The 26,631-nt window shown below is 41.6% G+C and overlaps 1 protein-coding gene across 6 annotated transcripts in view; it reads right to left on the bottom strand.

Annotated features, from left to right (window-relative positions):
• Positions 1-26,631, bottom strand: part of ATG10 (autophagy related 10) — a 141,973-nt gene that overhangs the window by 45,472 nt on the left and 69,870 nt on the right. For all 6 annotated transcript variants that reach the window (XR_013233081.1, XM_077347516.1, XM_077347518.1 and 3 more), the window contains exons 4-5: positions 11,293-11,419; positions 6,320-6,417 (exon numbers count right to left, since the gene is read on the bottom strand). Coding sequence is in view for 5 of the 6 variants with exons in the window: in XM_077347516.1 (XP_077203631.1) it covers positions 6,320-6,417; positions 11,293-11,419 (225 nt within the window). In the remaining variant the exon portion in view is untranslated. The remainder of the gene's footprint in view (positions 1-6,319; positions 6,418-11,292; positions 11,420-26,631) is intronic.

The following is a 26,631-nucleotide window of genomic DNA, read 5'->3' as shown; positions in this document are numbered from 1 at the left end:
CCTTTCAATGAAAATCTTTCACACAATCTATCAAGATAAGACTTGGGCTCTGTGTTGTTCAATATAATCATAAATGATCTGGATGAAGGAATACAGCGGTGCTTATTACATTTGGAGATGATACTAAACTGGGAGGGGTAGCAAACACAGCAGAAGACAGAATCAGAATACAGGATGATCTTGACAGGCTGGGAAACTAGGTTAAAAATGAATAAAATGAATTTCAATAGTGGTAAATGTAAAGTTGAGCATTTAGGTAGGAAAAATAATATGCATCATTATAGGATGTCAGAGACCTGCATTGGCCATAGCATGTGTGAAAAGGATCTAGGGGTCTTTTTTAGACCATACACTGAACGTGATTTAACAGTGCGATTCACTGGCTAAAAAGGCAAATGGGATTTGGGGCTATATCAAAAGAAATATAGTATAGTATTAAAGTAATGCAAAGTGACGGTACATATTTACACAGCTCTGGTTAGACCTCACTTAGAATACTGTGTTCAGTTTGGGGGCGCCACAACTGAAGAAGGATGTAAACAAACTGGAGTATGTACAGAGGAGGGCAATGAAAACTGTGAGGTTTTGGAGAACAAGATGTAGAAGAAGAAGAAGAGTTGGTTCTTATATGCCGCTTTTCCCTACCCGAAGGAGGCTCAAAGCGGCTTATAGTCGCCTTCCCATTCCTCTCCCCACAATACTCACCCTGTGGGGTGGGTGAGGCTGAGAGAGCGCTGATATCACTGCCCGGTCAGAACAGTTTTATCAGTGCCGTGGCGAGGCCAAGGTGACCCAGCAGGTTGCATGTGGCGGAGCGTAGAGTTGAACCTGGCATGCCAGATTAGAAGTCCGCACTCCTAACCACTACACCAAACTGGCTCTCATAAGGAAAGGTTGAGGGAACATGGTCTATTTAGCCTGGAGAGAAGACGTAGAGGTGATATGATAGCCATTCTCAAGTACTTGAAGGGCTGTCAGAGGATGGAGCAGACTTGTTTTCTGTTGCCCCAGAGGGTAGGGCCAGAGCCAAAGGGATGAAATTAATTCAGGGGAATTTTTGGCTAAACATCCAGAAGAAGTTCCTTAGTAGAACAGGCTTACTTGGGAGGTGGCGGGCTCTCCTTCATTGGAAGTTTTAAAGTAGAGGCTAGATAGCCACCTCGTATAAATGCTGATTCTGTGAATTTATGTAGACTTTAAGTGGCTGGGCAGAAGGGATTGTGTCCATGCTTGGTTCATGTGACCCTTTCTTGCATGCGCAGGGAAATACCGATCTCCACTTTGAGCTGATCCAGGGCAGACTGGCTATGGATTCTGTTTTTATTTTGTGGGGGAGGGGCATTATCTGGACATGGAACTGGGCGTGGGAATTGTAGTCCATGAATATCTGGAGGACCACAGGTTGACTACCCCTGCTGTAGGGGGTTGGACTAGATGATCCTGCAGTTCCATTCCATGATTCTATGAATGACAGCAATTTTTCAACCTTCAGCAATTATCTGAGCAAGGTCACAAGTCCTAGATCAGAGTTTAACCCATGAGGAACCAAAGTCTGTAAACTTCCATGTTTTTCCATTTCTTGCAATAAGATATATCTAGGGAAGACCTCTTGGTTATCACCTTTAAGGCCATATGTGGTCTGGGCCCAGTATACCTGAGGGATCGCCTCTCCGCCTACACCCCTCAAAGAGCTTTGCGCTCTACTACCTCCAACCTCCTGGTGGTCCCTGGCACCAACAAAGCCTGCTTGACCTCAACCAGGGCCAGAGCTTTCTCCATTCTGGGCCCCTCCTGGTGGAATGACCTCCCAGAGGAGATCAGGGCCCTGACAGAACTGAAACAGTTCTGCAAGGCCTGCAAAAGGGAGCTCCTCCACCAGGTATTTGGTTGAGGTTGACCCAAAACATCACTTCCAATTGGCCCCCAAGCCCCTCCCCCATCTTACTACGACTGACACTAATCTGCCTAACCCACTGGGTCCCAGTAAGAGCTGAGCTGAGGCTCTTTTGCAGTTCCATCATTCTCTAATGTTACTGTTGTTATCATGTTAGTTATTGTTGTTATAATGATATTGCTGTTATCACCTGTTGTTCTATATGTTATCTGTATCTTTTTCCTGTTTCCTGTTTCCTGTTTCCTTTTTCCTGTTTCCCTGAGCCTTTGGGGAGGGCGGTATATAAATATTATAAATCCTTATCCATTGTTGTTCCTCTATATATTTCTGAAACAGCCAAGGGGATGGGATGTGTCCGGCTGTCCAGGTTGGAATAGGGCCAATCAGGGTGCAGCCAGTTTTGTCCTGATTGGCCCTGCCCCTGTGGCTCCTGCCCTGCGGCCCTGGACTCTAGCCTCTTTGCTCTCAGATGTCTCAGTGCCTGGAGCCAACAGCAGGTAAGGGGAGAGGCCCTGGGCAAAGGGTCGTGGTGGAGGCCTTGCTAATGAGGGCCTCCTGGCCTGCTAGCCTGGGCCTGCTAAGGAGCTCTGTTCCAACCCTGCTAACGAGCTGCCCAGCCCCCGCCCGCCCCACCTGATTTGGCTGCGAGCTGAGGCCCAAAGCCACCTTAAGTTGCCTGGCCAGGGGAGGGGACCCTTTCAGGGCCCATTCTTAGGAACAGGCTTTGAAGCTAATACATAATAATAATAGAAAATTAAAAACACATATATCCGAGTATAGGAGCAACATACTTTGCAAAATAATTGGGACACCTTTAATGCAGCATTTTATGGAAAAGCAAAATGGACCCACCCACTGATTTCACTTTTTTTTGGGGGGGGGGGGGTTATATAAATCTAACTATCATAATGATAAAGCCCTTTCAAAAAATAAATTGAGTGGATCTTAAGGTTACAGACATTGGCCCGTTGTGGGTTAAACTCTGATCTGAGAAAATGAAATGCCCATATTTTGTTTTATAACACAAGCATCTTTACAAAAACTGGATTATTTACACAAGCTGGTCATCTTTGGGTGTCCCTGCCATTTGAAACTGGCAGTCTGAGAAAGAGCAGTCTTGGTAGTACAGCCAAAACTTTGGAACTGTCTCCTCGGGAATATTCATCTGTCTCCTACCAGTACAGGCTTTCTCAACCAGGGTTTCATGAAACACTGGGGCTTCCTGATGGTCCTGGGTTTCCTGAATAAATTGGAGTTAATTGATTGTTAATGTATTGTTAAAATTTTGTTAAACATTTCTTGGGTGATATGACCATATATGATGTTTCCCAAAATGGCCAATTATGAGCCTGGAAGCAAAGGGAAGGAGAGGGCCCTAGGTAGGTGGGTACACAGCTATGCTTCCCAACCATATATTGCTGTACAATAGCTCTACTTCTGGGGTTTTTCAAAGCAGAAGAATGTTTCAGGGGGTTTTCAACGGTAAAGAAGCTGAGAAAGTCGGGAACAGTAGGTGAGTACTTTTTTTTTGCTTGGCATGCTCCCCCAAATTGTTATGTGCCCTGGTTGTGTTATGTGTGTCATGAGTTTATATGTTTTTATTGAATTGATTTATAGAACCTTTAATTTAAATGCTGTTTTAAATGTGGAAATGTTTCAATGTCTGGATGTCCACCGTGGACCTTATTGGGGGAAAAGGCAGATAGAAACACTTAAAATAAATAAATATAGTTTACTGCAGTGCTTATTGCATGTATCTGATTTTTTTTTGTAAGCACTATCTGATTTTTTTTTGTAATCCACTTTTTGCACAGTTTAACATTAATTATCTATTGTATTGTTTTTCTAATCTTGTCATCTAGCTGTTGCATTGTTTGAAAGGCTGGCTATTAGTACAGTAAATAAATAATTTGAGGCACAGCTCAACTGTGTGATGCAACCTGTTTTGATTGCCAAATGAGTTCTTGAACATTTTTAGTAATTATAAATCCCTTTTTCTTCTATAGAGAGCATCACCCTTTCAACATGAGATAATGCACCAGTCTGTACTCATCAGGAGGATGTATTCCAGATCAAAGTGAAGATTGCAGTCACAATACTTCTGATTTTTTAAAGTAGGTACTTGAACTTTGTAGGGACTGAATAAGGTGGCTCTGGAAAAAAATCTTTCTTTTCCACTACCACTCTTAATCTCCTTCCTATCCAATGTCTCAGAAAGCAAAGTAGAAAACAAAAAATTAAAGAGTCAAAGAGGAGAGGATTCTTCTCTGGTTCAAAACCATGTGCTTTCCTCTCTCATAGGTCCTTTAAAGTGTGTCTGGTTTCCAAGTTTTGCAAAATTTAGAAATAAATGTTTGCATATATTATGATATTATCCTATTAGGATCACTTAGGGATAATATTTATTTATAAAATAATGATTATTTTCATTATACTGCTGCATGTGGCCTCAATCAAACTTTAGTTGCTTTATTTGTTTAGTCAACTGAAGAATTCCATTTTCACTGTATGCTTGTAATAGTCATAGCATCATTCCAGCATTACTCTTGAATTAAGAGCAGGGTTGGAATGCAGCCAGCTACAGCAGATTTCTTGTCTCCATAACAGTAGCATTACCAACACTATCTCTTGCAAGAAAATTTTCATTCGCAATTGAACTAAGAATCATTCTGGAACCATTCTGGAAAGAAAAATACACTGTGTTGTCTCCTACTACCACTCTGCTGATCTTATCCCTCCCTAACAACCTTCAAAACTTCCACCTGACACTCCTAGGGGAAATGGGACCTTCATTTATAAAAACTGAGGGACACGTGGTTTGGAGCAGAATCGAAAAGGATCGGCCTTTCTCTTCTGTCAACAAAACATAAAATAACATTAGGATTTTAAAATATAATTTTTCAAGCATAATATTTTAATAGTTAATTAGGTAAGACTGCTATTTTGTTACGGCTGAAAATTACAGGACCACTTAGAGGTTTCAAGAACATTATGTTTGAATGGTCAGAACATAAGAAGAAAACCAGAGTGCAGCCCTTTACTATTCAGTGTTTTAAAAGCCCCAGTTTTTAAATATTTTGCTGCTATTAATATGTCTCACTATTATCAAAGTAAGACTTCAGTTTCAGAGTACTTCCTTACTACTAATCAAAGAACATAATGTTTTACAAGATAAAGTCATCTACTTTTCATGTATTTAATTCCATTTAATTCCATTTTATATAATAACTAGAAACTAAGCCCGCTGTACTGCAAATACAGCAGGCGCTAGCGGGCCTCGTGAGTGCGGCGGGGTGCTTGTCCGGCTTCCCGACTGCCACCCCCGCACCCGAGGCCGGACGTGGGCCGGGCTGCGAGCCACCTCCAGTGCCCCCCCGGCCCACCGCCTACCTCGGAGAAAAGTGGACGGTATCGGTCTTCAGCGGCTGCTGCCATCACGGCTGCCGCCGCCACTGCCAATGCTGGCGGCACTGCCTCCGCTCCCGCAGGGTCCAACACCAGCCACTCCTGGTGGCGTGGGCCAGCGGGTAACCTGGGCTGTTTGTGGGTGGCGCCAGCACGGCCACTACTGCGTCTGCCGCCACTGGCTGCCGCTGCCGCCGCTCCCGCAACTATCTCCAGCAGCCGGCCCTGGCCTCGTGGGCTAGTGGGCGACCTGTCCTCGTCGCGGGCGGTGCGGCCTTCAGGGGCAGCGCTCGCACGTGTGCTGGCATCGGCTGCCACCGCCGGGGGCTCCTGGGCATGCAGGGCGGCGGAGCAGTGTCGTGTTAGTGACCACAGGCCCAGCCACTGTGGGTCCTGTCGGGCACACGGCCAGGTGGTGACCTGGCCTGTCCGCAGTGAGACAGCTTCGCGCCTCCCGATTCGTCAGTTTGGCGGCAAGGGACCAATTGGCACCCTTCCCAGACAGGGCCTGCCCTCGGGGCCCTTACTGTTTTATTTTATCCGCTCCACAGGAGCGGTTAAATATGATGATGATAATAATAATAATAATAATAATAATAATAATAATAATAATAATAACAACAACAACAATAACAATAACAATAACAATAACAACAACAACAACAACAACAACAACAACAACAACAACAACAATAACAATAATAATAATAATAGGTCAGCCGCATGCACCTCCGTATTCATCAGTACAGCGGCAAGGGACCAATCAGGAGCCGCACTGGTGGACTGACAATTGGAGGGCCCAATTAGATTGGGCCCTCCGGTTGTCAGTCAGGGGGAAGCGGCCAATCAGCACCCTTCCTCATCCCAGACAGGGCCCGCCCTCGGGGCCCTTACTGTTTTATTTTATCTGCTCCGCAGGAGCGGTTAAAGATAATAATAATAATAATAATAATAATAATAATAATAATAATAATAATAATAATAATAATAATAATAATAATAGGTTAAGAAGTCTCAAACCTGTTGTGTGATGGTGTCCCATGGACCCTGCCAGAGACGGTCCCTGTAGCATTCATGAACACCATTCCATATTTCACCCAGAGTTAAAGGCCTTCCATCTGGAAAGAAAATAACAAATCCATGCATCCTACTGTGGAATTAATTTTAAAATATATATCCGCAAATAAACATGCAACACATGGCTGAATCTAAAAGCAAAACTAGGAATAGGAGGAATGACATTAACTATTATTTACAGGGGCAATAAGTTTGCACCCCCGTGTGCTTATCAGTGATTTTGCTGTAAGCCTTTACAGGATTTTCACATTATGTAGTACTGGAGCTTCTTCATGTTCCATATATGAGCTACACTACATTTTATAACAGACTTTGCTATGTATTACAAGTAAATACGCAATGTTTCTCTGGGTGGGGTTGTGTTTTTGTTTTTTAATGAGAATATTTCAATGCTTTTTCAATAAGTATTGTCATCTTGGCATTTATTATATGTCAGGAGGCTATTATCCTATGATAAATAGTTTTATTTCACTGACATTTTCACATCTATGAAATAAACAAGATTTATTCATCCAATTAACATTTGAATGTCATATTTAGATACAATTTGAAATCTGTAACAATCAGATTCAGTTTTATCTTACTTTGTAAACTTATTCAAAATGGGAGGATAAAATTCTGTTTACTATTCGCCAGTATTAACTTTAAATACAGGAAACAGTAAGCACAGGGAAGCCAAAGAAAGAACCAATAGCTGATCACAGGAAAATATTAGTGTATTATATGCAATGTCTATGGGACTGTACTTGCCCCAAATTACTGCAAATATTTAAAGTTTCATTGTGATAGGCCATGAAATAACAGTGAATACAAATAAAGGAAAATTCAGCTTTGGAATTCCATTCAATTATGTCTGATTTATTAGGCTCTCTTTCATGTATCATATGAGAACCTTTTTCCTGGATAAGCACAATTTAAATTTACATATTAACAGTGCTAATGTTTTTCAGATGTTCTCTGCTTTGTTCTTTCTTTTGTAGAACAGGTTTATATTCTGTAAATATGTACATAACATGATTTCTGATATTATATTCATAACTAAGGACCATTTATGTATGAATTCTACATGTTCTTTCTTCAGATTCCACTAAAGTTCTTTCCTGAGATCACATAATTATGCCATATTTTACAGAATATTTTTACTCTGTATGCAGGATTTGGAACTTCTTATCTCTGTATAAAATTAGGCTACAAATGAAGTTCCAGTTTTTCAGAATAATTCAAATTTGGGATGAAATAAAGTGTCAGTCTTGCCACTCACAGAAATCAATTAAGAGAAGATTAAATTCTGCAGGTTGATTTACAAAAATATTACTAAAGTTATTAAGAATATTACAGGATAACTTTCCCATGGATTGTCTGTCAATCCTTTCCTCTGATGTAATTATTGTGGGGGATCTCAGCTGTTTAATCCAAAAAACACCAATCACAAATATGTATTTTTCTAAATAAATTGGCACTTTTGTAACCAGGTTCAAAAACTAAAGGGAAAATAACTTCTTGATTTTTTGATATATAAAAAATTATATATTTAATGAATGAAGAAATGAAAAAAGTTGTTTTTAAGGAGTACTTAAATAGTATTTGCAACAAAGTATATTACAACAATTTATTGTCAAGGTATATAATAGCTGGTCAAGTATAATTCATGACACTGTAAATTCATGTACATTGTTTAAAAATGAGTCCACCTGACTTAAATTGAATTTGCTACCAAAATAAGTGTACTTAGAATAAGTACCTACGGATAATTGAATTACTATTATTCTCTAAAAATTCAAAAGAAGTAAGCATGTTTGTTTATGAAAAGTAAGCTAAGACAGGCTAGTATCACATTTCTAATTTATCTCTTCTGAGCACCTCCTTTGACACACTGCACCAAAAATATTTGCTTTCTATACCGACTTCCAGTGGACTGGCTCAGGACAGTGTATATAACATGTAGGTGTAACAACATTGATTTGAAAAATACAACAAAAGAAGATTTAAACTGAAATTAAATTAAATTAAACTGTCAGAATTAGATTGCAGTCCAAAGGTGGCTTTGATAAGGGGGACCCAGGAGATGTAATCTGATTCACTGGCCCCAACCAAAAGCCTGGTGGAAGAGCTCTTTCTTACAGGCACTGTGCTAGTTCTATCAGCCCCTGGATGTGCTCATTCTATCAGGTGGGGATCAGGACAGAAAATGTCCTGGCCCTGGTTGGGGTCAGACATACTTCCTTGGGGCCAGGGATCACCGGTTGGTATTTAAAGAACAGAGAGTTCTTCAGTGGGTATAGTTAGAAAGGCAGTCTCTCAGATATGCAGAACACGGACCACGAATGGTCTTATAGGTAAGTACCAGAACCTAAAACTTGATCCGAAATTCAACACAGGCCAAATACGGGTCCTCCAAGATGTTCTTCTGAGGACTATGACACTGTATGCACATTATACACATGTCATAAAAATAAAATATATGCTGGTATAAAATTAATAATCTACAAAGACTATGTTAGATACAAAAAGAGAAATACCACTGAAGCAAAATAATTTTATATCTGTTATGCAGATAATATTCCTAGCCCCTAAATCCATGTTTTTAGATCTGATTTGTACAAATTAGTATCGTGGTTAGCATACTTCCATCTACATAGTCAACATATTGTGGTAAATCCATATAGTGGTTTTTCCCATTTATATGAGGACCACAATCCTAAAATTAGCTGTTACTGCAAGGAAGTGCCTAGAATGAACACATCAAACATGATATTGACACAATGTCACAAGCTATAATTTTATTCCAAACGTTAAGGCAGACATACTGACATACATATTTAGGACTGGAGTGTAACCAAATCAGCTACTTTATAAAAATTATATGGGGAGTGTGGTGTGATCCATGTTTTCATGGCACATTCAAAAGGTCACCACCATATGGGTATTGCCAATCATATGAGATTTTGCCATCTGATCAAACCTTTGACAGGTGACAATTGCACAGAATGATCTACAAGGTGAGTCCTGCCCATGTAACTGCTGGCCTATAAATGTGCAACAGCAGCCCAGGAAAAATCTTCACTAATTCCCACACTACTGTAAAGTCTAAGAATACCTAAATGAAACCTATTGAACAGCTCTGTTAATCAAAATATATATCTCTCTTCAGGTCAGCCAGTATGGGAAAATTGCTAAAAAGGTACAAAAGAAGCCCTAAGTAGCTGCACAAAATCCTCCAAAAGTCATTATTATCTATTCTGAAGGACTCCCAAGAAGTGTGTTAAAATGTATAATTATACTTATAGGAACAATTAAAATTCTGTACTGTAAGGGGAGCTGTTGGCACACAATACAAAGACTCTGCATTAGATCATCCATCAGCTTCTGTAATATCCACTTCCAGCTATAAGGAGTCATGTTTCAACACCTCCGATTCCCTGATGCTGACAAGCTAAACAACTTGTTTTGTCTCTGGGAGCTCTTCTCTGGTGATTAACTGCTTATAGTGAATACTAATTATATAAAAATACAGTACTGTTAAAAAAAAACCTGTCCTATTTCCTCTATCTGCAATAACATCATTCCCCCCCCTCTCTGCATGCAAGAGGTATGCTAGCTAAAACAAAGATATTTTTTTCTGCACCACAAATAAATTAATTTCCCTCTTACTATATATTTGGAAAGCACTCAAGTGACTTGGGTAGATGCAATTTCTTTATTCTCCTGTCTGTTAGCAAGTTAAACACAGTGTACAACTACTTTGTTGAATGTTAGCAATAACTACCACCAGCATATAATTGTAATGTGGTATGTGTGAATCAGGGAACTATTACTGGCAATGGAGTAATAGTTGTCCCCAGTTCCCTACATCCTAACTTGAAAATATACTCTAAATTATCATTTGTGAGAAAATGAACCTCAGATTAAAATCCCTTCTACTAGAGGAGACTAAGAATTTTCTATTGTCTTTCTGCATCCAGAGAGCTGGTTAAAATGCTAACGTGGCAAACTTAGAAGCCATGAAACAATATAAAGGCAGAGAGTGATTAAATCTACCAAACACATTCAAAGCAGCTTAAGCTACTTTTTAATTAAAAAGAAAAAGATACCACTAGCAACATTCAGATGTGCTAAACTAGATAAAGCTAATGGATCATTCCAAACACTAAAGCTACTGATGCTGCTATACAGCAAGCTAAGTTTAGAAATGACCTCAGGATTCCAACTCCCTCCACAGCTCCAGGTGTAGACTCCATACCGAGGAGAGCAAAGTAAAGCCAGTGCATTCCAGTATGATCACTATATTCCTGCTTATGGATTCAGAATTGCGGCCACTGGCCTTGAAAGAAGCAGAATATTTCACCTCTCCAATAAAGTAATAAGGTGCCACTGGCTCCAAAATATATATTTAAAAGAAAATAGATAAAGCAAGTGTTGGCAAGAAGAGTTTGAAAAAAAATCTTCCTGTGATGGTTACAAGCAGGGCCATGCACAACTGCTTTCTACATTTAATGATTACTCGTCATTATGCACTGTTAAAATTCTGATAAAATCCATATTCATCATTCTTTACCATATTCAAAGCCTAGGTATTTTGTTAATCTTAATCATACATCCTAATCTTAAAGCTACCTCTAGCTTTAAGGGACCCCCTCCTCATTTAAAGAAAAGGAAAAACAGCTAGCAGGTTTAGTCAACTATAGGCTTTCTGCCAGGAGTCTAAAGATCAAGCTTCTTCAAGCTGAGATGATATCATCTGCCCCAGGATACAGATACTCATATAATCTGAAATATAGGAGAAATGAATCACAAACTACCACCAACCCAAGCTTTTTCATCTTTTTTATTTCCCTACTATTTTGTGACTCAGATTCGCCTACATTTGTGTACATTTTTTTCTTTCAAATATTTATTCCATCTAGGAGACATCTTACCTAAAAAACAAGCTCGAAAATATAGCACAGGAGCTTGGTAGCTGCAGGAGTACAGAACATGATACTCGTAGCGAATTCCCTCTGATGCCATATAGATAGCAGCGACCTGAGAGTCATCCAGACCTTCCTGAAACAAAAAATACCAATGCCCATAAACAAGTGGGTATGTAAGCTATAACACTGCATGGTCCATCTTATTAATTATACAGCAATTGGCTCGATTAATAATGCCAGGAAGAAGGAAAAAGACAGACACACTATACAAAGAGAGTTCCCAGTGCTTGTCACATATGTGGAAGGCTGGATTTCCAGACATTGGATTATGTTCTAGCATTTGCGCAAAGCTCTATGGTTCACATGGGAAGTGCCATCATGCCAGGGAAAATGCCAATGAAATATATCCCCACCTCCCTTATCCCCTACCAGCAACCTACCAAACCTTTCACATACTGATTAACCTAGCACAGCTATTCTCAACCATTTTTTGGCCACGTCCCTGCTATGAACTTTGCTCAGGTTCAAGGGCCCTTCTACAGTAGGCTGGTTACTTGTTCAATGAGCTACGCTAAAAACAGCCTCAGCAAAGAGTGAATGAACTAAATTAGATGTACCTTGTCTTTTATAGAGAGACTAGCAAGAAAGCCCATTGCAACCAGGAATACAATGGGCGCTAGGACCCAGGGGAGACCAGGAGGTGCAGATCTCTGTGTGTGTCTCTCCCTCCCTCTCGCTGCATGTCTCTCGGTGTGCCTCACAGCAGGAGGCATAGCAGGAAATCAGGGAAAGTTTATAGGGCTGGTATGCAGTTTGGAACAGTTCTCAGTCTCTGTGTCTCTCTCCCTCCGTCGCAGCAGGGGCGGCTCTCTCTGTGTCTCTCTCTCCATGGCAGCAGGAGCCATTGCTTAGGAGGGAAGTAGGGCTGGTCAGCAGCTTGGGGCAGCTCTCTCTGTGTCTCTCTCTGCTTCCCTCGCAGCAAGAGCGATAGGAGGGAATGAGGGCTCGTGTTCAGTGTAGAAGGGCTCTGTGTGTCTCTCTCTGTCTCTGGCGTGTCTGAGAGGAACGTGCCTAGCATCCAGGGAGAAAGGGCGGGAGCTGTAGGGGCAGGGCCAATCTGGGTGCAGCCAGTGTTGCTGGCTGCACCCAGATTGGCCCTATTCCAACTTGGACAGCTGGACACATTCTACCCCCCAGGCTGTTTCAAAAATATATAGAGGAACCATGGATAAGGATAGATATAGATATATGCAAGACAGATTTCCAGAACTTTTGACCAACAGAAGCATGATAATTCATTTTTTCTTCAATGCATTAATTCAAGCACACACGAAGGAATGGATTACATTATTTATTTTTCTTTCCCTTGATGAAGGTCAAACTTTCTAGCAATTAATAGCACCATACATGACAAAAAGGGAATTTCATTGGTTCAGCTATTAGGGTACCCATAAATCCTTTAGGCTCCTTTCTCACATTTTTCAGTCTGTGACCTTCAAATGTGCTAGGGCCCCCATAGGGCCATATGCCCCTCATTGAGAATAGCTGTCATAGCATCCCATTCTAGAAAAATGCTATGAGACATGCAGTAGTACAGTAGTAATACAGTGGTGGTTACCTAAATTAAAGTAGTAAATTTACAAATATCCATGAAAGGACCAAGTTAACATCACATAATATAAAACCACCAAATACAAAAAAAATCTCTTTCAATGCCGTGTCATTGTCTACAAAAATGTCTGCTATTCAAACTGATATACATTGAACAAACATAGTTACCAAGTGGCATAATAACCGGCAAATTATTACATAGTAAAATGACTATGTAACCAGACAAAACATGTTCATATCTTATACATTGTTGATTGATAAAGTGGCACTGTGGCTAAATAAGATGGATCTCCAGTAACTCCCCATTTCAGACTTGTCTTTTTCAATTATCTTCAAGAGTATCCTGTTAGGAGAATAAAAGACTCTTCAAATGTGCTGGGTGCTCCTAAAGGACCATATGCCCCCCCAATGAGAATGACTAGCATCCCAACACTAGACATCTTTGCTGATCTGAAATAATTTCTATAGATTACCAGGTATCAAGATTTTTCTACAAGAGAAACACTTTATAAACAATCTGTAAACATGCATGAAATCCTGTATCCTCCTTAAGGCTTGCTCTAATCCTTTTTTTCTTTTTTTCGGTAAACAGTAGTAACAGGATGTATTACATTAATACTCAAGTACTGGAGTGTAATCCGTTGTTCTGTACTTCCAAGATAGTAAATGCAGACATACCAGAGGTAAGTAAACCTTGCTGTCTGACAGTGTTGACGGTATCTCTTTAATGAACACAGAGCCACACTCTAAATTAATGTGTGTTAAAACACTGTAATAGACCTCTATAATGATTAATGCTCTCTAAGATGGAAAAAAACACAAAATCTGAACTTTTTTGTGTGTCTTATCTGTAGAAAATAAAATTTGTTGTGCTTCTAATGCAAGTTGCTATTGCTTTATTCATAACTAGATTTAAAGCCCATTGTATAGAAAAATGCAATGGGCACTAGCATGCCCTCTCCTGCCCCTGGTCCCCTTGTACCAAGGGATACATTTCTCAGGGTACATAGATAACTAGAAGCAGCATTCTATGCAAGAACATATGATAATCCTCCCTTTTGCTTATTATGGCTCTCTATTTACTTTTAAGAGAATTAAAAAACTTAAAAGATATATTGGTCAGGAGAACACAAAGGGCATATTTCAAAGGTTATCCTAACAGGGACTGGTCACAGTCTGAAAGGTTACTTTCGTTGCGAGAGCTCTATACGTAGCTTTCATTGATTTAGCCACAGCTTTTGACTCCACCGACAGAGACAGACTCTGGTCAAAGTTGAGGGAAACTAACATCGATACTGTTTCTGATGCATGAACTGCACTCAGACACCCACACAAAAATTAGGGTAGGTGCTTCAGGTTCTCTAACTAAAGAAATTGCAATAAGGAAAGGGGTAAAGCAGGGGTGTGTATTAGCCCCTCTGCTTTTCAATATTTACATCAATGATATAGTGCAAAGACTATCGGGCCCAGAATTTGTACCCCCTTCTGTTGGTCAGGTTACTTTCCTCTGTCTTAAAACCAATGTATTCCAAAATTCTTCAATGACCAGAAGTTACTACATAAGAGCTTCTGTTAACTGTAACTCTAGAAGAATCACTCATTGTATACCGTGCCCGTGCAATTTGTTGTATGTAAAGATAACAACATGGATGGTTAAAGTGAGACTATCTGAGCACAGAAGCTGCATCAGACAACAAAGATTACTAGTTCCACTTGTGAAGTATTTCATATCCTTGGGACACTTAGCTAAGGACATTAAGTTTTAGGTCATAGAAAAACTGCAGGTGTGCTCTTCTCAATAAGTTCCCATTCTGAAGAAAAAAGAATCCATCTGGATCTTTACTTTGGATACTTTGATGCCATGAGGTTTGAACAAAGAAACTGACTGGCTGTTCATCTAATTCATTTGGCTACATTCTGAGTTAAGGAATGCAATTTGGCTGATATAATTTTCCTCTCCCAGGTATGTTACCCAAAATGGATCCCTCAAAAGGAATTATGGGGAATTATGAATATTGCAAGAGGCCGTGTAATGCAAAATCTTTCTACCTATGTTTATGGGGGCCTTTCCCTGGAAGAAAGCCTTCTTAAATAATGATGACAATTTAGCTTAAATTCAAGGAGACTTATTTGGAGAAAATATTAGAGTACATTCAAAACTCACAAGAAAAACTTACAGGTTCCTAAGAAATAAAAGGAAAAGATGGGGAAATTTAGAATATTTACCTGTTGAAGAGCAGAAGAGGAGTGGGGGTCCAAAGCAGCGGGAGCTTGTCCTGCATGCTGGTTTTCACATAATATACAGCCAAACATGAGAATAGAGAATGCTTGTCTGTGCTCTCTTTTTATACCAAATTTGTATCTTGAGGGTTAGGAGCAGGGCAACTAAAACCTAAAACAAAATCTTGGCATGGTCATGAAGGTGATATCAATGAAATGGAGATTCATTAATGGACAAAAAAGATTCCGATAAAGAAATTCTAATGGGCTATTAGGAGCTAGTGCAAGACTTCAGACAAGCCCTTGGGAGTGGACTTCATTGGCATTCTGGTTCGGAGAAGTCCACATGTGGAGGACTCTCTGTAAATGGGATTTTGAAGGGCCATTAATTAAAGACAGAAGAAAGCTGTTAGAAGATAGATTTTACCAGGAAAAGACATTAAGTTGAAACCATACAGGATATTTACTTAGATCTGCCACTGGTCCTGGTGCGGTCTCATTCCTTTGTTCCAACTGTGCTCAGGTAGGGAAAGACATCCTGCCTTGCCATACTGTGCAAATGAGGTCACAGGATAATCCTGTGATAGTCAGGAGATCTCTTGCTGAGGATCTTGACTTCATAGAGTCTGCCAGCTGATCCACTTCTGTGACACAAAGTATTATGGGTAGCCATATGTTTGGCATGACCTATGTTGCTTATACTGAACCAGAAATAAAAATGGAGGATTGCAGCCACTTTCCCTCCTAGTACAGCAAGGGGCCTATCTCTGTCATATCAGGTGTCACTGATTACCTTTGTGTTACCACAACTTTTCTGAGTGAACTACTGTAGTGATCATTTATTTCATAGTGGATATGAACACTCCATTAGAATATTTACCGCAGATTCAGACTTGCATTGCATCATTTATACTGTTATTATTATTATCATTATCATCATCATTATTAAATATATAGCCTACCACTCACATACTAGCTGGCTCGTGGGGGGTTAAATAGCAAAAATATCCCACAATAAAATCCCCCATAAAACACTATAAACATTATCCCTCCCTGGTGGTGAAAAATTAACTTCACCCTCTCCACTCAATGGGCTTTGATCATCTTGTACCTTGGGGGGGGGGGAGCAGATAAGGGAGTAGACTGCTGTTACGGTTGTCTCAGGGAGGGACCCTAGATCTTAACTGCCCTGGCAGAAGAGGTCATTTAGTTATATTCCATTTATTAGCCAGCTTTGTCCTGGGTGGCTCTGCCCCTGTAGCTCCTGCCCTCCGTCCCTAGCCTCTAGTCTCTTTGCTCTCATGTTCTCACACTCAGTGCCTGGAGCCAGCAGCAGGTAAGGGGGGAGGGCCCTGGGCAAAGGGTCATGGTGGAGGGCTTGCTAACGAGGGCCTCTTGGCCTGCTAAGCAGGGCCTGCTAAGCAGGGCCTGCTGAGAGGGCCCCCCCGGCCTAACGAGCTGCCCAGCCCCCGCCCAACCCACTTGATCTGGATGGGAGCTGCGGCCCAAAGCCACCTTAAGCTGCCTGGCTGGGGGCCAGGGGAGGGGGCCCTTTCAAGGCCCATTCTTAGGAACTGGCTTTGCAGCTAGTTTTTAAATAAAATTATCCTGCATTGTTTTTGCTGGGCTTTGGTCCTGAAATAGCAGGAGAAGGGCAAGCATATGAATATTTTTAGTAAACAAATTAGTAAAGTATGAGGCAGTAAGTATGAGTCAAAAGGCCCACTGTTTGGTGACAATGGAGAAATTCTGATAGAGGACAGAGAGAAAGCAGAAATATTTAGTACCTATTTTGCCTCTGTTTTTCACCAGAAGAATATGGACACATCTAGGGATGGTAGAAGGCATGTTGATATGCACAGAGAGGTTGTCTATAGTAGCGATCCCCAACCTGTGGGCCGTGGACCACATGTGGTCCTTCGACTAATTGAAGGTAGTCCCCGAAGGATGCCTTCTCCCCCCCCCCGGCCCTTTACTTCATCCCCCCCCCAGCCCTTTACAACACAATTCATTGTTGTGGCGTGTCTGTATCTTATTTTGAAGGGATGTTTAAACATTACCATAGCGATCAGAGAGCGCTAGGGCAGTGGTTAAGAGTAGAAGAGTAAACTACCCCCCCACCGGGCCTCAGTAAAAGGCGTTGGGTGGTCCCTGGTGAGTGGTCCCCGGCGTTAAGTGGTCCCCGGTGATAAAAAGGTTGGGGACCACTGGTCTATAGCAGTGGTCCCCAACCTTTTTATCACCAGGGACTGGTCAACGCTTGACAATTTTACTGAGGCCCGGGGGGGTAGTCTTTTGTTGAAAGACACTGCCGCCACCTGAGCCCCTGCTCCACTTGCTTTCCCTCCAGTGCCCCTGACCTCCCGCCATCCACTGGGGGTCGCTGGCAGCAGCAGCTGCGCACTGCCATGCTGAGGGAGAGCCCCAGCCATGGCGGCCGCCGGAGAGCACCAAATGTGAGCCGGTAGCAGAGTGGCAGAGCAGCCCTTGAGGCAGCAGCCGGGGAGGAGGAGGAGGAGGATGAAGAGGAGCCGCGGCCCAGTACTGACTGATCCACAGACCGGTCCCGGGGGTTGGGGACAGTTGGTCTAGAGGCACCTGGTTGTATTGGATTAGTTCAAATCCCCTGGATGAATGGTGCTCAAAGAACTTTCTGGAGAGCCTGTGGAACCTTTGTCCATCATTTTTAGGACCTCTTAGAGGACTGGAGATGTGCCAAAAGACTGGAAAAAACAAATGTTATCTTAATCTTCAAAAAAGGGAAGAGAGATGATCCAGAAAATGACCTCAGTTGCAGGGAAAACAACAGAGCAAACTTTAAATGGGGCAATCTGCAAACATCTGAAGAACAATTTGTTGATCTGGAGAAATCAGCATGGATTTGTCTCCAACAGGTCCTGTCAGATCAACCTGGTTTTTTTCTTTGATCAAGTGACAGCTTTCTAGATTATGGGAACTCTGCTAATGTTGTTTACTTGGATTTTAGTAAGGCTTTTGACAAGGTTCCCTATGATGTTCTGATGGGTAAACTGGAGGACTGCAGAAAAGATTTTCGGATGGCTAGGTGGATAGGGAACTGGTTAAAAAACTACACCTGAAGAGTAGGTGTCAATGGTATTTCTTCAGTGAGGTGCCTTTTCCACATTTTTATCAATGAACTGGATGAGGGAGTGGAGGGACTACTCATTAAATTTACAGATGTCAACGAATTGGGAGGAGTAACAAACACCCCGGAAGACAGAGATAGAGTTCAACAAAATTCTGAACATGCTGGAAAAGTGGACAAATAAGAACAAGATGCAGTTCATTAAGGATACATATAGAGTTCTACAACTATACCAAAAAAATGAAAAGCATACATACTGGATGGGAGAGTTCTTGCTAGCACTGTGTGTGAACAAGATCTTGGAGTACTTGTGGACTGTAAGGTATTAATGAGCAGATGGTGTGATGTGGCAGTAAAGTAGGTAAATGCAGCCTTGCAAATGCAATCAAAAGAGGCATCACATCAAAATCGCAAGATGTCATTGTCCTGCTATATTCTGCACTGGTCAGACAGCACCTGGAGCTTTGTGTGCAATTCCAAAGGCCTCACTTCAAAAAGAATGTGGACAAAATTGAAAGAGTGCAAAGGAGAGTGACAAGGATGATCTGGGGCCTGACTAAAGCCATGCGTCATAAACCAAGGCTATTCTTGGGCAAGAAAAATGGAAACATTAGTCATAGAAAAAGGATCAGATTGTTGTTAAGTCCAAGAGGGTACATTTGGAAACTTCATGATAAGAAAAATCTATTGCTAAGAAAAACTCACCATTCCAGTAACTGGCTATTCCCCAACCCCCATCTGCATTTCAAACTCCTGCCATTTAAACAGAAAGGCTTTTATCTTCAACTTAGAACAATATGAAAATTACAGTTTTTACACCTAGTGGCTGAAAGATGCCCAGGCATTAAAAGACGAAACATGCAAACTACAGATCATCATGGAGGACACTTTGGATTTCCTGGGAACAGGCTACAGGCCAAGGATCCAGCAGGGGGACAAAGAAGAGAGTGAAAGATCGAGATGAGCCCCAGAGGCTCTTGGGACTTTGTTTCACTATTGGCTACAGGACATGGCATGAAGTGGGAGCGACAAGACAGCAGGTTTTCAAAACATAATTAAATCTGAAATCTAAAAAACAAACAAAAAACCCAAATCATTAGTGTGGAGGGTTAACCTCCTAAATGATAAAAGGAACGCCTGCAACTTTAAGAAATGGCAATTGCTAGGCAACCACAATAGTACTGCTAGCCTTTAAAACTTGGTTTTGGTCATTAAAATGCAGGGGAAGAAGTAGTGTCGTTTCCAGTACTCTTTTGGCATTTGAGGGAGAACTCATTGGAGCCAAGCCCACCACCACCACCAGGTGCATACTAGCACACAAGTTGCACAACTCAGCTCAGCTGCTTGCTTCTGTTCTATAGTACTCACTCCCAAAAGGCTGGGATGAATTAGCAACGAGGATGATCTGGGGTCAGGGGACCGAGCCCTTTGAGGATGATCTGGGCCCTAGGGACTAAGCCGTATGAAGAAAGGCACCTTCTCATAGAAACTCAAGTAGAGCTATGATGGTGAAGGCTATCCTAAGGGAACACACAGGGAGTAGTAGTCCTTCATGTAGGTCCAAGGCCATGAAGGGCTGCCATCAGCACCTTAGACTGGGCATGGAAGTGAGTGAAAAGATCTTACAAGTAACATGGTCTCACCAGTTAACTCCAGATAGTAAATGGGCTGCCACATTTTTTACCAGCTGCATCTCTTCTGGATCATCTACAATCACATGAAGAGTACATTAATCTAGCCTTTAGGTTTCTGAAACATAATTACTATAGCCACTATAGCCACAGCAAGTGTCTGCAAATAGTGAGTCAGCATCCTAACTAGCTGTAGCTGGAAGAAAGCATTTTTTTTTTTGCTATCATGGGCCCCTGTTTCTTGAACTGGATACCAGGATCCAACAAGGCTTCCAAGCTCTTAACACAGGATTTCAAGGAAAACTATGTATTATAATGGTAGGAAGCAAAATCCTCACAAAACCCATAGCCCTTCCAGCCAGCATCACCTCTGTCTTGCATTGATTCAGTTTCAGTTTGTTTTCTCTCAGCCACTTGTCTACCACATTTAGGGTCCAGGACAGAGACAGCAGCAGCCAGTAGCTTATACAAAAAAATATACAATTGGGTGACATCAGGGTACTGATGACAATTTATTCCAAAACTCTGGATGATCTTATTAAGATACCCTACATAGCTGCTAAACAAAATGGGAGATAACACAGAACCTCCATACAAACCCCCGTTGAGATGATTTAGCATCTCCTATTGCAACATTTTATGAATACCTCCATGCTGCTTCACCCAGATCCACTTCACCTTCCAGACACCTCAGTTGTATCTCATGGTCCTCTGTATAAAGATTAAAGAATGCTAACAGAACCATGGAGGAAAAGCTATAATTATTTGAATGTCTTTACCAACCAAATTGAACTTCAGTTGGATTTGTAGAAAAATAACTCAAAACCACTAGATTTTTCCAGTTATGGCTTCTCCACAGCAATTTTACTTGCATGGCTTCCACACTGCATGGAAAACCAAATCTGGGACTATTTCCTAAACAAATTGGGAAGTTGTCATCAGGAAGCATCTGTTATTTTATTACACTCACGTAAAAGCATTCTTGTGCTATCATAATGGAGTACTGAGCAGATGCTTTAAAGCACTATACCCAGTGCAATGTATGTTTAAGAATAAAAAAAGATAAGTAGCTACAGTCTAATTAATGATACAGGTTGCTTTACAAATTCATTCTTGCTAACTAATGAGACTTGTCAGTCTTCAGCATTTAAATCATGCATCTGTCTGCTTCCAAACGTGTTTGCTCCCATGTATTTAGTTGATTGTTAGTAATCACCTCAACAAATTAATGCAACATAACACTTCTTTTTTTTAATGTTAAAATTTTGTCTTTCTTCAGAAACTTGTTCAACTTAATACTCTTCATGCAAACTACAGCTGTTAGGGGGAGCTGTTAACTTGATTTTGGCAGAGTTTTTTATAAGCACCTGGAACCCAGCCAGCAGCAATAGGCTCAGGTCAAGGCAGATCAGCAAAAGATCTTTTTTGAAAAAGAGAGAGGCTGACAGAAACAGTGATCAAGGAGGAAAGCAATCGGCAGAAGAAGCTGCATCTTTCCTTCTTCACCTTCATTCCTCATACAAAACTTGTTATGGCTGTCTACTCTCTGGCAAAACCATCCAGAAATGTAGACTCACCAAGCTCTATCACAATCAGTGACCTTCAGTTATAGAAGATTATGTTTTGTTTTACTTATATTGATTGAATTACCATTCTAAGCTTGGTCAAATTGTTTCAAAAACAAGGTTGCATTTAGCTGTATCTGTTTTTCATCGAGTATCTTGTGTACAGGTACATATGGGGGACTGTGCATGAGCAGGCCTGCTATTGGATAGGTCTTTACAGCTAAAAGCCTCCAAGAAACACTGTGCATTAGAGCCAAAGGACCATGTGCTCCTGTACAGCAGTGGCCTTTTACCCTCAGTACCTCTAGCACTGCCAAATCCAAGCATACAGCAGGGCAGGCGGGAGGGTGTGTGTCTCTGCATAGAAAATACAAGTTACAGGTATGTAAACCTTGGTTCATCATTGATCTTCTGAGGTGTCCCACATGGGGATTCTAGCAAGCTTCTAACCAGGCAGTGAGGCATGCTTTCCTCACTTGAACAATGAATGAAGAACTGCTTTGCCCACTTGCTCTTCACATCTTGCCTATAGATTCAATGTGTAGTGACACATGTCTGCCAACAACCAGGTAGCTTTTCTGCATATCTCCGTCAAAGGCACTCCATCCAAGAAAAACAGACACAGGTGGAGATCTTAGATCCAGAGAAGGGGCCCTGGGATTCTGCAAGGCTGGCATTGGCTCAGGAGTGCCAATGATGGCCTTCTGTTGGGGAGCTGATCTGCATTTTTCCTTCACCTTGCCTTTAGCCATTTTAACCAGAGGCTCAGAAGCACCATGAAATCTAGGGGACTGCACCAAGATCAGATCCATTGTGACATGGATCTGGGAGGTAGAGTCAAATGCATCAATTCAGATTATGCAGAAATAGGAACTATGTCCAGGGTTGACTTGGATGAAGGCTTTGAGGTCTAGGGGTTTTCTTCCACAGTGTTTGCATAAAACTTGTATCACCAATAGTGTAGAACTTTAAAAGAACAAGCCTTTCCTTCAGCAGCAAAAAAAGAACTCAGGATAAATGTGGTCCCTGGTCAGGAAAAATCCTCTGGCTCCAGCGCACAGTTCCACCTTGAGGTTTTTAGTTGTACAGACCTATCTGATGGAAGGTCTGCTCATCTGCAGTCCCCCGTACTTATGTATATATTTATTTATTTTATTTATATATTGCTCTCCCCAAAGGCTCAGGGCGGTTCACATAAAACAGAGACAATACATAACTCGGTTTAACAATTATACACTCTAGTCATCTCAGTTTCCGTTTCTTCTTGGAAAACTCCTCGGTGTACCGAGGGGCCTGCTTGAAATGGGGGTGGAGAGAACATCGGGGGGATATCTCTTCAATGGCAGCCAGCATTCTGTCATGCCAGTCACTGACCAGAACACTGGGTCCCTCAGAGCATTCAGGAATCCAGTCAGATCCATAAGTCTCCGTGGGCAAGCTAATGCTCCGCACTCAACTGAGGAGGAGATGGCAGCCTTAGCTGGGCCTTCAGAGCATAGTGATCTGACCATTGCATGGGCTCAGCTGCAACCAGATCCACATTCAAACCCGCACTGAAAATGAGGTCCAGGGTGTGGCCTGTCTGATGGGACTGCACAGAAGATCAATGATGAACTCTGTTTTGAAGCTAGGCCCAAAGCCTTTCTTCCTGGTTGGACAGAAAACCTGCTTATCAATAGTATCCTACTGTCAGCAGGTCTCAGTTTCAGACCCCATATTCATTGTCAGGATCTTGGCAAGCTCACGCACTTGATGTTTTATTTTTTCTCAGGGCCTAGCTACAAGTGATGGTGCACCATGGCAGCTCCAGGAGTTCTTGTTTCCATCTTCTCGTGACCCTTCAGGTGCAGAAATAGTCCCCACTGCTTCCATGCTTAAAGATTCATGGGGGGGGGGGGGGGGGACTAGAGTTATTGGCCACCTCATACCTGATTCTGATTGAGATCTTGCAGCAATTTTTAAAGAACTACAAACATTGCTAAAATGGCATCAGCAGGGAGAGAAGACACTAACAACTCTGTCTGGAAGTAACAACTCAACTAAATTTCATGTTTAATGGTATGATCATTGCTAGAAGCCAAAGGCTGCTGCAGTTGTAACATAAGAGAACACATTCAAATAATAATGCATTTTGTGTTTTGTTCATTTTCATGGGATTTTCTTCACATTTCTTTTTTGTGTTGAGAATACCCTCTTCTCTACCAAATTGTTTGACTGTGACTACATACATTCACAGATACTGTATAATGTCGATGTACTACCATTAATACGGCTACTCAGTAAGGGTTGCAGGGTTTAGGACATTTGAATCTTTGCAATCCTACTGACACCTCTGTGGCAAATAAGAAGCCATCCTATGGAAAAACAGAGGACATCTTTCAAGAACAATGGGGCCCTTATTTGAGTTATTTAGAAAGAAGATAAACCAAAATGAGATACTATAATGAGGGGGGTAGGGCATAATATACAACATTTAGTCTATTTAATAATCATTAATTTCATTGTATTAAGTTGGATGGGTACCTGTGTATCCTGTATAAGATGATTTGTTTCACTATTGTACCTGTATAATGTACAATGTGATCAGTTTTATTACCAATGTTGCATTTTTCTATCTTGTATAAAATGAAAATGAATGAATGAATGAATGAATGAATGAATGAATGAATGAATGAATATATATTCATTCATTGCAGTAATCATTATCAGCCAGACTGGCTGATCATTATCAGCCAGTCCAAAATATATATATATATATATAAAAACAAGAAGCCATCCTTACCTTAACTAACGGATTATTATATATGTACTATATGCATTAAGGTTTGCTAGAAGGGTCTTCATTTCTAGAGACACCCTAACTATGGCTGAACAATTACTTCTGCTCACCAAACTGATGCTTCCGTTAACAGATGCTTGGTTTGCTTTACCTTCCTGTGCCTTATTCATTGCAATCAGCAATAAGCTCTTTCTTTCATAGGCTAAAAAGAGACCATTATCAGCCAGTCCAAAATATAAGATTTCAATCTGCCTGAGTTGCACAAGTTTTGCTAGTTTGAGGGAAACGTTGGAAGAAGATTGCACATCTGGAAGTGATGGACTTGCTGCAGAAAATCATTTTGCAAGCACCCAGAAGCTGGGCCCTCTGTCACAAACTACTACATATTTCATTGGTGCGAAGTACAAAAAGTGAGGTAGAGCAACACTCATACTATAAAGTTTATCAATATGGTAGGGATCTGTTGCTAAGATCACACTTTTTATACACCTTTCCACTTACTGTTTTTGCCATCCTGTTGCAGCCTCTTTCAAAATGTATATTGACTTAAGGTAGGTCCAGAAACAGGAAGCCAAGGGGACACAAGCAGAATTCTAGTGTTATTACTGCAAGCCCATGGATATGACAGATACATCTCCCTCCACTCTCCATGAACTTTATGTGAAGAAATGCATTTTTGATGTAGAGGGTTGAAGGAGTATTTTAACAAGTTTTTTCCCCCCTTCCCTCTGAGCAGGCAAGAAGAAGGAAGTCAGGCAATTGCTCTCACTCCTCCCCTCAGCTCACTGTCATATAAATGCAGATAAATCTGGCCAGAGACAATATGTGAGTCAAGCTCTCCCCTTTCCTTCACACAGGAAACAGAAGTTTGGAGGACTTTAGTCTAAACAGCCTCCCAGTATAATTTTCAGAAAGGAATTCCTGGAAATCTACAGAAAGTTCCTCTGTGATCCAGCTTGACCTGGTTAGTGGGTGAAGAAAGAGATGTGATTAAAAAAAATATCATGGCAGCAAAGGAGAACTATTTTTTGGCATGAAGTCAATCAAGGGAAATATCTCTTGCCTCAGACAGGCAGCCATTTTGACCACATGCTCATCTGTAAAGCTGGAGAAAGCTTTAAGGTAATGGAAACGTGATACAAGTCGGTAACTTATTAAGCTAAGGAGCCTGTCCTATATTTTAACTGTTAGGGAATATAGAGGGAAAGGGACAGAGGATTTGCATTTTATCCAATTTTTTTGTGTTCTTTGCTCAGTCTGGTGCTATGCTAAAATTATGCTTGCAAGCAGTTTCTTTTTAATAAATACCTTATAACTTTGGATGCATGTGTTGGATTTCGGTACCACATAGATCTCCACTGTCTCTGAAATGCTATGTAGGAGGCACCAAGAAGAGAAAGGCTGGCAGTGGCAACCAGCTATTCTTCTAGGAGTGCACTGGCCAGTTAAGTTGTCCCTGTGGTGGACAGATGCTGGACAGTGGGAGACACAGAGGCAAGGATTCGGGTCTCGTAAGGGAAGTTGGGAGTCCTGACCCTCCCAATAGGCAGTTCCATATTGTGATCAGGTGAGAGAGAGAAAGAGACCCTTCCAGGAGTTAGAAATTCTGGGGATGAGCAGGGTGAAATTTCAACACAACTTATAAGGATAGTGGCATAAATAGAATTAGCCTCAGGGCCATTCCGCACGACTTTAATATAGCACTAGTCTTGCATTTTGTTTTTGCCACTAAAACTACGTTCCGCATGAGGTCGTGAGCAATCTGCAACACTCCTGCAACACTAGCGCCAAAATCGCTTCGTTGTAGTGATTTCCGGGGAATCAGGAAAAGTGGATTCACCCTCAGAAAATCGCTACACTCTGGCCAACAACCTGCAACACTTGCGAAAAAGACATGTGCATTCTCAATGTAGCGGTTGCAACAAAGTCTCTCCCCCTGGCTCTCTCCTCCGAACTTCCAGCGAAGCAACCGCCATTTTTTCCCCCTTGGAGCGGGGAAAGCAATGAACCAGTGAGGCTTCATTCACCCAGCGAGCCTTCTCCGGCTACAGTCCCTCCACAGAAGTGCTTTAAAGCTCCCCTAAGTCCCCAAGCACAACACAGCCCCCTGTTTGTCAGTTCCCTTTAATATCGGCCAAAAATCGCGCCCGTGGGGGGGATTTTGTTTCCACTTGGGGGAGCGTGGTAATGATGAATCGCCAGCTCACACGCCAGCTAGGGTCTCTATGTCGTGAAGAATCAAGGCATATTCGTTGCAACGTGTGTGTTTAAAAAAAACAACAACCCTGTGCTTAAAGGGAAAGGGGCTTTTCGGGAGCATGATAACAACTGCCCATTGGCTGTTCCGTTTGATTGATGGCCAGGGGTGGGAACAAGCACAGAAAAAAATCGCTTCCTTTCTAGTGATTCCTGCGAGACCATAAACCTGTGGGG

This window comes from Paroedura picta, chromosome 7, assembly GCF_049243985.1.
Source record: "Paroedura picta isolate Pp20150507F chromosome 7, Ppicta_v3.0, whole genome shotgun sequence".
Classification (NCBI taxonomy): domain Eukaryota; kingdom Metazoa; phylum Chordata; class Lepidosauria; order Squamata; family Gekkonidae; genus Paroedura; species Paroedura picta.
The sequence above is the reverse complement of the archived record's forward strand: the minus strand, read 5'-3'. Positions and strand labels throughout refer to the sequence as shown.